At 43.1% G+C, this 12,463-nt stretch overlaps 1 protein-coding gene across 30 annotated transcripts in view; it reads right to left on the bottom strand.

The window, feature by feature from the left end:
- tcf7l2 (transcription factor 7 like 2) overlaps positions 1-11,779 on the bottom strand; it is an 84,825-nt gene extending 73,046 nt beyond the window's left edge. For 6 of the 30 annotated variants that reach the window (XM_072374024.1, XM_072374020.1, XM_072374025.1 and 3 more), the window contains exons 1-3: positions 11,136-11,763; positions 10,900-10,966; positions 10,573-10,697 (exon numbers count right to left, since the gene is read on the bottom strand). In XM_072374024.1, the coding sequence (XP_072230125.1) occupies positions 10,573-10,697; positions 10,900-10,966; positions 11,136-11,324 (381 nt within the window). In that variant the 5' untranslated portion in view covers positions 11,325-11,763. Of the gene's footprint in view, positions 1-10,572; positions 10,698-10,899; positions 10,967-11,135 lie in introns of all 30 variants that reach the window. The other 24 variants (XM_072374023.1, XM_072374034.1, XM_072374042.1 and 21 more) reach the window with 11 other exon arrangements.
- Positions 11,780-12,463: the final 684 nt, after the last annotated feature.

Below are 12,463 nucleotides of genomic sequence, written 5' to 3'. Positions count from 1 at the left end.
CGCACTTGTGAATGTTTGAACAGAAGTGCATTAGACACCAGGGGGGCCCAACGGACAATTCAGCTATGTAAACATGCAGCAACTTCCTTCCCTCCAGTCCTCCAGGCCTGCACTGAGACAAGCCACTGTTTAAACAGCACACACAGCATTCCTGTGCCTGGGCCTCAGCCAGCTGCTGCATCCTCACTCCAGGCCTGTCTGCCTGCCTGAGCAGAGACAGATACAGGCCTTACAACAGTAAGGGTCATCCGCACCAGACAAAGAGCTTTTATACACATGCAAAACTGGATTCACCTCTTAAAAATGCTCCAGAGCCCTGCGCTGGCTACTTAACTGCATAATACCACAGCCCAAGCTGACGTCCCACGGAAGAACTATTTGCGAAAATCATCACATCACTAAAGGTTCCTTCCTGAAACCCTAACCACTTGATTCCATCTGTAATGACAAAGCTGGAAATTTATCTTTATTGATATTTGAAATATGCAAAGTGTGGCAGACAATAAAGATAGCGGAGGCAGTAAAGTGGAGATAAAAGCCGCCTGGTTCTAAAGTGCACTGTGACGTGCATCACATGACACAAAGGGCATGCCTGTTTAGTAATGCTGGTCCCTAATCTCAACTTTCATTATAACTGAACTGTAGGTTTCAGGTTCACAGTTAATAACTGAAATGAACCTTTGGTTTACATACCATGTGATAGTAAACAACTTTTCATAAATTTATAATGCTCATAAGGTCTGTTTCTTTTACAAACACAGGGCAGCGCCTTGAATATGCTGCTCATACTGCACTATAATATTATGTTAAGAAACTGAACCAAGGGCTTAGTTCTGTATATGTGGTATATGCTCAACTCATCCAGAAAGTTACAGGCCAGGCTGGAACCCGCTGGAATAAGATTTTTATCCTACTTTGGGTCAGGATCCACCATTAGGAAAACCATCATGTGGAATTGTAATCCTGGAGCATTCCTGAGCCAAAGTATGTAAATTTCACTCTGGGAGCATGTGTTGCACTAATTACACCTAATATTTAACACAGAGATCTACCAAATCGGCTGTCACTCAGGATTGGATTTATCAGCGGAAGAATACAATCACTTTCTTCCTGCTTGCTCCCTGTGTCAATGCCTCAGCGCTGGACATAAGCCGAGCTGCCAACAGCGGTGAACTGCAGGTCATTACTGCAATCAAACAGCAATTTCAGGGTGACTAGATTGCATTGTTTTCCGCATCAACAGGACCACATTCCCTATTGCCCATCTGTTTGTCTGCCAGTTCATTTGGTCGCTCTCCGTCTGTCTGTGTGTCCGTCTGCCCGTCCCTTTAGGCCTGATGCTGAGGGCCACTCATCTCACCTCGGGACAGTTGTCCAAACAAGACACTCCATTCACTCTGACCCCTCGAGGGAGAAAGACAATTGACAATTCACTTCCACGAGTCAATTTGTTCACTTTTGGAATCGACCCCAAACACCGCTGTCACACGGGCCACTTACTGGAGAGGAATGAATGCATAATGAGAGCAGAGAGGGGGTGACAACTGAATGTTCTTAAAAAGCTTAACACATGCTAAAATGTATCAAATAAAGATTTGTTCTGAATAGAATGAATGTAAAACAAAAAGTGTGTGGTCTTGAAAAATGGAATGGAAGAATGGGAAAGAAACAAGACAGATTTTTTTTTTTATTATTATTGCAATCCGTTTAAATTTGTATTCTCCATCTTTTCTGCTTGATGCTGCATTTTGCAGCACAATAAACACTCCATGCGTCCTCGCCAGCACAATGGTTGGGCAACTCAGCGCTCACATGCTTTAGGTGTAGGCCATGTGTGGATGTGACAAGCTGTTCACATGAAATGTTATCTAGCGCTGTACACAAATTGACAGCTGTCTCTTTGTAAGGAGCGTATTATTATTGTGCGTAAATAGGTTTCTAACAGCTGGTTAAAGAGCTCACATGGGAATTTACTCTTAATCTGTTTTCCACTGGAATTGGTTCATCAAGTAGAGAGGTGGGGGGGGGACTAGCACTGCTCCAAACTGCAGGGTAAAGGGGTTACATTTTATTAGCCGTGTGCATTCTTAAGTAATCTTGCCAACAATTTTTTTTTTTTTTTTAAATCCTACCATAATCCGCAGATTAGTAGATTAATTTATTTCTGCTCGCACTCCAAAACCTCCCTCACCTTTTGCAGGCAGCTATGAATCCGCAACCTTTAAGTACGACAAACGGGCGAACGATCACCTCATTAGCCAACTCCCCTCGCCTCCAAAACCCGCACGCAATCTAGCACACACTCCTTTAGAGCTTATCCTGCCACAATTAAAAGTTTAATTAGCAGATTAAAAAATACATTGACTGGAGTTTTATCACCTTAGACTCCTCCTCCGTTATGTGTTCAGCACACGCAAGTGCCTCCTTCCCATCTGAGACGTTCTGAGCAGATTATCTGCATACTGAAATTCCCTTGACTGCATTGGGACTGAAGATACTAAACTGGATGCAAAAACAAGACTGCTGTTAAACACCATCTGCAGAATATATCAAACAGTATGTGGCTGAACAAATGTTGATGCAGAGTTTCTGAATATTCGTGTTTATATCTTAATATCAAAAATAAGACGCTGCATGATTCATAGGCTACATAGAGTCCAAAAAATATCTTGTTTATTCTAAATAGGACGAGGGAAGCGCCAGGATTTTCCACTGCTAAATCGTTTGAGTGTGAAAAGGTATAAGCATGAATGAGATTCTTCTTCTATGGTACATTCCAGGGCATTTTACCACAGCCATAAAAGGCTGGTCTACCACAGGTGTTCGCTGCACACTGGCACAGTTAGTCATTATCTAACCCAAAGTGATCATTAAGAGCTGTGATGGCAGTGTGGCACCTCCTCCCTGCGCAGACACATACACACAAGCTGGGAAAAAAAAGGAAAAAACTCCAATGGAGCCTCAATCGTTTCCTAGTTGTTCTAAAAATAAAAAAAAAAATTGGTGGTGGTGGAGGTGGTGGGGGGTGGTTCCTTTCCTCGACAAAAAGCATGTCAGTGCCAGTGCACTTTGACCCTTCCCAAACACACTCCACAATCCAAACAGAAGGTCGGCACCAGCGGAATTTCTCCAGCGTCACAGCGGCCCTCGTACCCCAGAGCTTTTAGGGAAATTTTTTTTCATGACAATAACGGTGGGAAGAGAAACCTGGAAGTGAGGGGTGGGGGGCGCAGAAGCCACACACATGAACACATGCTTGGTCGTCAAGCGTGGCTGAAAACTGAATCTCTCCTGTTCCAATCTGTGTTCCCTTCAGTCCTCCTTTTCTTTTTGCTTTTTCTTTTCTTCCTTACACGAGAAGATAAATGTGAAGCCCAGGGGCACTATTGTTTGGACATCTAACCAGGAACTGTCGCTGCTCTCATTGCCCTGGCATTAACAGCAATTATGCGCTCCATTCAGACGGCTTTTGTGCGTCCCGACCCCCAGGCCCCCCCACCGTCGCCCCTCCACTCACACACATTTCCCGCTTTTCTCTGCCCCCTCCCACTCTGCTACTGGTGAACTCATTTGGCTACTGCAGCACTCTGGACCCATTATGAATGAACTTACAGAAACGTGTACACTCAGGCGAGGAAAGGAAGCCACATACCAAAAGTATTTCTCAACTGATATCTGAGCGGATACCTGGAGTTTTTTTCTCCTGAACTGAAAAGCTGTTAAAAAACAGTTAGATCCACTGGTTTTGCAATTGTGATTCTAGGTCAAAAATACAGATTGTGGAAAATAATCTCTTGAAACTACCTAATCCAAACCCTACCTATAACCTTTTTATCTAAAAGATGGGATCAATAGTCATTAACTTTATCTTTTCAGCTGATGCAGCACAGTTACAATGCCAATAAAATTTCAAATCTTCAGCAAGCACTTCAAATCGTCTTATCACCATTTTCAACAAGTATGGACAGGTTGACCGATATAAGTTTTTTAATAGCAGACTGGTTATTTAAACCGCAGGGTCGTGGGAGGCTAATGCATCTTTATAATTCTTTGTTGCATTTATGAACTACCCTTTATGCAGGTATCAACAAAATCAATGGCCAAAGTTTAATGGAAGAAGATGATGAACAGCCACACTAACAAGGCTGCTTGCAATGCATGTTGTACGCGCTAATTTTTGGTCTACCAGCGTTGACGAATCAGTGATGCCAGTTATCTCAAAATGACAAATTGATCTGCTAATTCATTGGCCAACTGTCTGAGCACTTGCCACAGTTCTGTCTCTTTGGTAAAAATGCTTCATATTCCCACCAATGTTTTTATGCACATTTTAACAAATATGCTTAGGAAAAGTTGACCAAAATGGCTAAATCGGAAAATAAATTCCAAACTTTAGCTTTTTGGCTATACAAAAAAGTAACTTGAGGGATAAGAACTATTTTTTTCTGAATGAATCCAGAGTTAGCGAACACTTGCTCAACTAATCCAAGCTGACGTTTCAGAGTAACAGCAACACACACCTGAAGAAAATTCCCATTTTTCTAATATACAGTTTAAGTGAAAAATGGTTGGGTTCTTCTCTTTTTCTTCAAGGTACACTTTGCGATTTCCAAGTCTTCCTCTGCGTTTACAGTCGTGTGTTACTTGCTATACTGCCCCCTTTTGACGATGCTAGTTCATCTGCTCCGAATCGGTTAAAGATTCAAATGTTTACAATCGTATGAAAATTTGCCCAGAAGACATTTGCAACACCTACATTTGTACCAGGGCGCCTTACTAGCTTCGTACTGTCTTTTAAAAAAAGTGGATCAAAAAAAGAAGGAAAATTTTACGTATACTTGCTATTCTATAATGTTAAAAAATTACAGATCATACACATTTTCTTAAGAGTGAGACGGAGAATAAGAAATGGGCCAAAAACCAAATTAATAATGAATTCAGAGTCTAATTCTGCGCCGCTTTTATTGCTATAAATAAACTCAACGAGCGATTCTAGGAAATGCAGAATGTGGTGTCCAGGCAGCACGGTCTGTATACAAACTTAACTGGTGGCTACATGCTCACAGGTATGCAAACTAAAACACACACACACACACACACACACACTTAGAAAGAATAATTCAATTTCCATGTTTAGGGGAGCCCCGAGCTCTGGTGGCCAGGAGCGAAGCTAGCCTATACTTAACAGATGACACAAGTTGCATTCCAGATGTACAGTACCATCTTTGTGTTTAGCTCTATAGAAATGCACAGAAGGAGGAGGGAGGGGTAAAGTGGGAAAAGGAAGAGGGCTACACTCACTCTGGGGGGCTGGGGCGAGAGGGACCCCAGTGCACAGCTGCTTAACTAATGCCCTTTTTTCCCTCTTTTCTCAAACACAGAAAAGCAGAGAGTGGTGGCTCACTGACAGAAACACGCACGAATACAGGAGGTGAAAAGGGATTAATTTATTTAGCGAATAATTTGTGTTATCAAAAAAAAAAAAAAAAAAAGGAAAAAATACCCAGGCTGTGCGGAGACTTAATGAATAACAGGCATAATCTGTCACTGAAGTCAAAATTAGGCCTCAGATTAGCTGTGATTACATTAAAAATGCTGAAGTCAATGATTTAATTAAAAATAAAAAGAAAGAAAGGAAGAAAAAGAAAAAAGGGTTCAGCTCCAAACCAGACTCAACTGCAGCTGCTACACCCAAACCCAGCTCACACTGCCACCAGGGAACCACTACTCCCCTCACACTAGTTCAAAATCTGATTAGAAACACACCCCACAAACTGATTCTTTTTTGCTTTGCTTCTCTGGTGTTTTAAGCAGAGTGACAGATCGACGAGCACGTAAGCTCTCACACAGCCCAGCCTGCCAACATCATCAGCATTAGACAATTAAGCCCACGAGCAGCAGGGGGAAAAAGAGAAATTCTATACACACATATATCTCCTCGGTAAATATTTACTGCACAAATCTTTTCCATTCATTCACCAGGCGCTAACAAAACCTTACTGTACTACCTCTGTCTCTCTTTCTGAGTCCTCCCCACCACCCCTCCACCCCTACATCTGCGATTCATTGACTTTACAATTTACCACATGTCGAGATGGGAGAGGTCGAGCCTCCATCTGAATCACGGCACAAATATGCAAGTGATTTATTGTTTTAAAAACGCTGGGCCAGTTTAGTGCAACTCCACTTTTCCTGAGCATTACTCCTATTGGCAGACCATGAACAATTACAGTTCGGACTAATTAAGCTCCGAGAATGTGCTGTGCACCGCTAATGTCTAGCAGACCCCAATTTCAGTTTAATGGTGCCAAACTTTGCTTCCCAGCCCCCCCCCCCCTCTCTCTCTCTTGAACTTAACTCCTCAAATCCAAAGCAGATTGTACTTTTTTATGGATGTTTATTGAGTCGAAGAAAAATAAGGACCTTTTTCTTTTTCCTCTCGTCGCATAGGATGAGAGGAGCAGCAGAGAGGGAGGAAGAGAGGGACCGGTGGGAGGGAGACAGAGAGCGGGAGCCGCTTCCGCCATACTTTGTAAACAAAAGTGATTTGCAAGACAAAAGGAGCGCAACCTTCCGACTAAATCCAGAGTGCATTCTGCAGCTTGAGGGAGAAAATGCAGCCACGTCGTGCCATGGAACCCCCCGCGGACACCAATTAGGCCCGATTAACATGTAAAGCCAATTTGATAAGGTGTGGGCTCTATCCTTTAAATCCGCATTAAACTATCTTTCCTCTTGTCACAGCCTAAATTCCATTTACAGCAGCCGAACACATATTATCCATATGATATACCATTGTTATGCTTATGCTGCTGACATGTTTAGGAAAGATACCGTCTGTGTCGTTTATAACAGATAAGGCCACAGCAGTGTGGACGTGTGAGCACAAAGGAGGTGGTGTTGCATTCACATGTGCATGTTCATTACAGGGAGAAAGTCCTTCATTATTTCTCACAAAAAAAAAAAAGGCGAAGCAAAAGCGGTAAGTCGGCCTGCATCAGAGAGGATTTAGTTGTTCGAAAGGTGAATCTGCAGCAACATGAGCAGCCCTGGCACAACAACACAACTGAAACAAAGAGGCAAAAAGGGGAGAAAAGCTATTGTTTCAGTCACACAAAGCCTTTTCACCATCTTGTAGGAGAATCATTGCAGCTTCTGGGAGCGTCTTTGTTTTTTTTTCTCCCCACTCTAAAAACAGAGGTGGATGCTCAGCGTTGCATTTTCATACCCCCATTTGCCCCACCTCTGCTCGCTTGCTCTTTTCTAAAACTACTCGTAATTATACGTCGAAACTCAAAACCTCCGCCAAAAGTCTCCAGGCCTGGAGAATTATGGGGCCAGGGGTGGCGTCAAATATCTTAACATTCATAAGTCCGAAAGGCAGTAAATAAAGCCGGTGGATTTACGGCCCTGCAGCCCCGATGCTGGAGAGCTGGCCGCCCAGATCCCGCTCACCCTCCCTCAGCCTCCGCGTCTCCAGACCTGTTGAGGTGCGATGTTAGCCCACAGCACCGGAGTTAACCCGCCACCTTTTTTTCACAAGCCCCGTGTTAGCATTGGCAGGAAACAAAAGACAGGAGCACAGAGAAAGGGAGATAGAGGGAGCAAAGGGAACAAGGAGGAGCGTGAAAGGAGATGGAAAACCAGGGTGAACTAGCCAGGCCACTTCCCCAATTCAACCTGCACCCAGCGATTCAGAAGGCCTTTGTGTGAGGTTTAGAGAGGAAGGAGACGGCAGGGAGAGGAGAGAAGGAGACAAGGGCAGGAGGGCTTTTAAAGTCCGGGCACAGCTTCATGTCAAATTGCTAAATGATACTAAATTGTGAGCCTCCTTGGACTTAGGTGGTAGGAAAAACAAATTCTCACTGGTTATGACTCCCAGAGGTCAGACAAACTATAGTAACAACCTCATGCAGGAATTTTTTCCCCTCTCAAGTCATCCAAACACAAAAATAACACAAACAAGTTAAGTTGTCCAGATGGATTAGTGGAAGTGCCAGCTGAAGAAAAAAAAAAATTTAAAAACAAAAGCTATAAATGATTTAAAAATTAAAAATGTTTTTAAAAAAAGTAAAATCCTAATTTAAAGGCCTCAGAAAAAAACAAAACAATAATAATATAAATCCTGATGTCATAGCATCATCAAAACCAAGAAGAGCTGATGAAGAAAACCGGAGGGATAAAGCAGCGAGAATCAAAGGCTCTCAAAGTCTCATTCTAATAATACTAGCAGTCATATTCAGAGCCTAACATGACATGTTAGGGAGCAAGACAGCTAATCAATGTCCAGGTGAATTATTTATACCAGCTTTAAGTCTAATTGATTTATATTACAGCCACCGCTGACTTCAAAGCTCTAATGGCTGGACACACAGGGCGCTGCAGACAGAGGGGGCCGAGGCAGTACAGTAGGAAGACCCCCGCAAGCCAAAAACCACGTTCTGTCATAGTTACTGTTCAGGTATGTCGCTGACTTTAAGCTGTGAGAAATGTTTTCTCATGACATGCAAAAAAAAAAAAAAAAAAAAAAGCCGTCGGCAGAGTCTTCAGATTTTTGTTATGACTTCCTCGACTGTGAGGGAAACGAGCAGAGAGGACATAGCTGGTAATAAATCAGGAAGCATGATTCAGAAAATAAAAAGACACACTCCCGTTCTTCACTTGTGTGTGAAAATAGATATTCGAGGGCCGCATTAAGAGAGCAAAGGTCGACGTCGACTCGCTGCAGCATCCTCCATACATGCCACACAATTTACTGCTTTCCTAACTGCTGCACGAGCACACAATGAAGCGAGCGCTCCACAGACTGCAGGACACAGCGCTGCGATAGCCACAAAGAAAACTACAAAACTCCACTGCCACTGGAACAAGGAAGTCCTTTACTTCAAATCATGCGCGTTGCTGTGAATGAGTGCTTCTGTCAGTGCTGATGAGAATAACGAGAGACTAATTCCACATACCAGCCAGCAGTGTTAACAAGGCTGACAGAGAAATAATGGCAAAATGCTCTCCTGTGCACACACACACACACACACATTTGCATAGAGAGAACGCAAAAATCATTTCACGTGAGACCATGGGCGATTGAGTGAAAAGCAGAAATTGTGTCAAACACAATAGAGAGCCTCATGTCTCAGACGGTTGTTCGTTTTCAAGGTGAGTACATGCAGAACACTGAAAAAATTAAAGAAAAATGAGGAAATAAACATCAGTTTCATTACGCAGAGCCGTTAGTGATGGTGCTGGTGGGGGGAGGGAGGGTGGTGGCAGAGGGTCAGATTTCCTAATGCCTGGTCTTTGCCTTAACCTTGTAAAATGAGATGACAGGTCCTAAAGCGCAGGCTTGTAATTGCAACCATTTAGAATAAGAAAAAGGGAAAAAAGAAGAAGAAGAAACTCCAGTGGTAGAGAAAACGATGCTGCCTAAGGACTGCCATTGCCCTTTGAGACCAGCGAGGTGCCGAGCAAATAGCTAAGTGTGCATAATTACAGTGTGGCTGATTGTGTCGAAATAAATAACACGAATTTATCTATAAATATGGGTTTAAGTGGCACACGTTTTGGGTGAAAGGCAGCCGATTGTTCCAGGAAGCAAAAACATAGCATGGTGTTGCACAATCATTTCCATTCAATAAATCACATCTTTTATATTTTTCTTTCTTACAAATCCGCTTTAAATATAGATAAATATATATACAGATATCACTGGAGGAATAATTAATAAAGCTCCAGGTTTCAGGAATATATATTTATATTTATATAAATATATATATATCTTTTTTTATTTTCTAAAAAAAAGCTTTCACGCCTGCACCTTTCACATTAACCTCTTTCCACGTTTTGACACATGCAAATCACTGAAAAGCTCATTAGCATATCGATTTCTGTTTCTGTGTGTGTGTGTGTTTTACATCGTTTTACACTACTGTCAGGGAGCCAATGTGAAGGTCTGCAGGCTGGTGCAACTTGTGTTTGAAAAAAAAAAAAAAAAGGGCATTTTTGATGAGGCTGTGCAAACACAAGCCAACTGCATTAATCAGTAGGTGAAAATCATGCACTTGCACCCTGGATAACACTAGACATTATTAGAAATTATAATTAGAACAAGAGGGAGGATTTATCTTTTTTTTTTGTTGTTGTTGTTTTGTTTGGTTGGGGGTTTTTTGTTTGGTTTTTTTTTTTTTTTTGTGGTGCTCGTGCGTTTCTGTTCAAAGTTGTTCAAGCAGAAACACCAAGCAGCACCTGAGCGCGCCGGACGCATCACCTGCCATATGATCACAATGTCCCCCTTTTTTTACACTGCGATTAGCACTGTTAGCATGTTAGCTTCCGTGCAGGCTGGGAGCTGCACGCCCGCCGCCGCGCTGTACACTTCAGGAGGAGTTGCAAAACTTGGCCCCAGGTTTTCTTTTTCCCCCCCTTTTTTTTTTTTTTATCGACAGCACTTCTGGGTGACAACGCTCCGCGTCCGGCTGCAGTCGGACCCGTGTGTGTGCCTGCGTGACAGGGAGTGTGTGTGTGCGTGTGTGTGTGTGTGTGTGCACATATCCAGCTGAAAATAAAGTAACTTACTGTGCGTGCTGTCGGAGAAAGTGATCCATTGGGAAGGTAGGGGCTTGTGAGATCGGGGATCATTATAAATGGATAGCCCGGGTACGGTGGGCTCTTGAACAGCCCTCCATCTTGCCTTTTCGCAGCTAACATGGCGGGGGGGAAAAAAGAGGAAAACTTTTTTTTATAAAAGTGGCCTTGGAAACTTATTTCCTGAAAATTGCATTTGAGGAACAGAGCGGAGGAGATGCACCCCCCGTCATGCACATATAATGTCATGATGCAATAATAATATTAATAATAATAATTTAGAAAAAACAACAAGAGGACAATAAAGCAGAAACTCACCCTCTTCTAAACTTTCTCTCGTTTTGTCTCTGAAAGTTTCAGATCTAGGCGGAGGCCGTCTTTCCGCCTTCAAATGCAACGAAACACAAGGATTGCGTTAAAGTTAACACAACGGGCGACGAGGGCGATAGTAAACTTTCTTTTCAAGTCTATCAGCGTTTCAGTGCAAGAAATGTAGGCCCTTAAGTTAACAGAGCCGGGGGTCGATCGATCCCCGCGTTTATTCTGCAACTTACCTCTGAATCCGACGAGCTGTTTTGATTCGTTTCCGACTCGTTTACAAGAGAAGATTTGACATCTGCTAAATCCCTTTCTGCCGAAGAGTTCTCCGAAATTTTCTCTTCCTGCTCCCCTTCGTCTTTGAAGGAGATCATTTCATCGTTTGCGCCCAGATCGTCCCCTCCACCGCCGTTGAGCTGCGGCATTTTTCCCGAGCAAAAACTGTTTCTTGAGGGGCAAAACACAAAGTTTTAAACCCTTGATCTCGGTGATCTCGAAAGTCCGAGTGTGAGTTTGGGGGGTCTGTATTGGCGTTTTCCAAAGCTCTGGCGGATGGTACAAAACTAAAAAAGAAGGGAATCTTGGCAGAAAAAGGAAGCCGGAGAAGGAGCCGAGCCGCTCGGATTGAGTGAGTTGAAGTTGGTCGGAGTGGTTTTCAGTTCAAAGGCGGCGCTGATTGACAGATAGAGAGGGATGGAAATAGAGAGAGTCTGGATTCAGGATTATTGACAGGGAGAAACACACAAGAAACTAATGAGATTCAAACAGGGAGGGACTTGAAGTGACGTTTTCATAAATAGGAGGAAAAAAAAGACAGAGGAGAGGAGAGGAGGAAGGGGTGGGGGGGAGAGAGAGAAAGAGAAAGAGGGAGTGCAGGAGGAAGCCGGCGGACGACTGCAGTGAGAAGCATGTGAGGAGGAAAAAGGCAGTTTGGGAGCAGGACAGTGATGGTGAAATAGCAGGAAGATAGGAGTTGCTTGCAAATGTGGATTAAACGCGCACATGGGCGGTCTCCCAGTGGGGAAAAAAAATGAAAAGAGGGCACTTCCTCAGGCTGTTTGCAACCAGTTTGACTCCTCTATTTCCGACCAGTCTGTCACACTTGAGCCAAATAAAGTTAATATTATACCTCAATTTAAAGGATTTTTTTTCTCTCCCCGCCCCCTAAAGCCAGTCTCACATTCAGCTTCCATAACCTACTTTTGTCTCTGTCCTTTTATTTCTGCTTACTAAATACCAAAGGCCTATCAAAGCAGAATTACTCTGAGCTTGTTTTCCTATTTTACCTGCTTTGTCAGCTCCTTAGATCTATTTTTCATTATATTGGCTAATGTTTCCTTAGATCTATTTTTTGGGATGGTGGGTGTTATTGCATTCTGCTTCCTTGACAGGTGTGATGTCCTCTGGGACTAACCTGAATTCCTCACTGGCAGCACAGACTGAGCTGCTTTTATTTTTCCTCTTCTCCTTCAGCAGCCAGACTGGACACAAATAACTGACGTAGATTTGGGTGTTCCAATTCTGCGTCTTATTTTAGTGGGGCTCAACCCTAAAAACAAACAAA

Source organism: Leuresthes tenuis, unplaced genomic scaffold (assembly GCF_036924035.1).
Source record: "Leuresthes tenuis unplaced genomic scaffold, fLeuTen1.0.hap1 SCAF_20, whole genome shotgun sequence".
NCBI lineage: Eukaryota > Metazoa > Chordata > Actinopteri > Atheriniformes > Atherinopsidae > Leuresthes > Leuresthes tenuis.
Note: the sequence above shows the minus strand (reverse complement) of the source record. Positions and strands in the feature narration are given on the sequence as shown.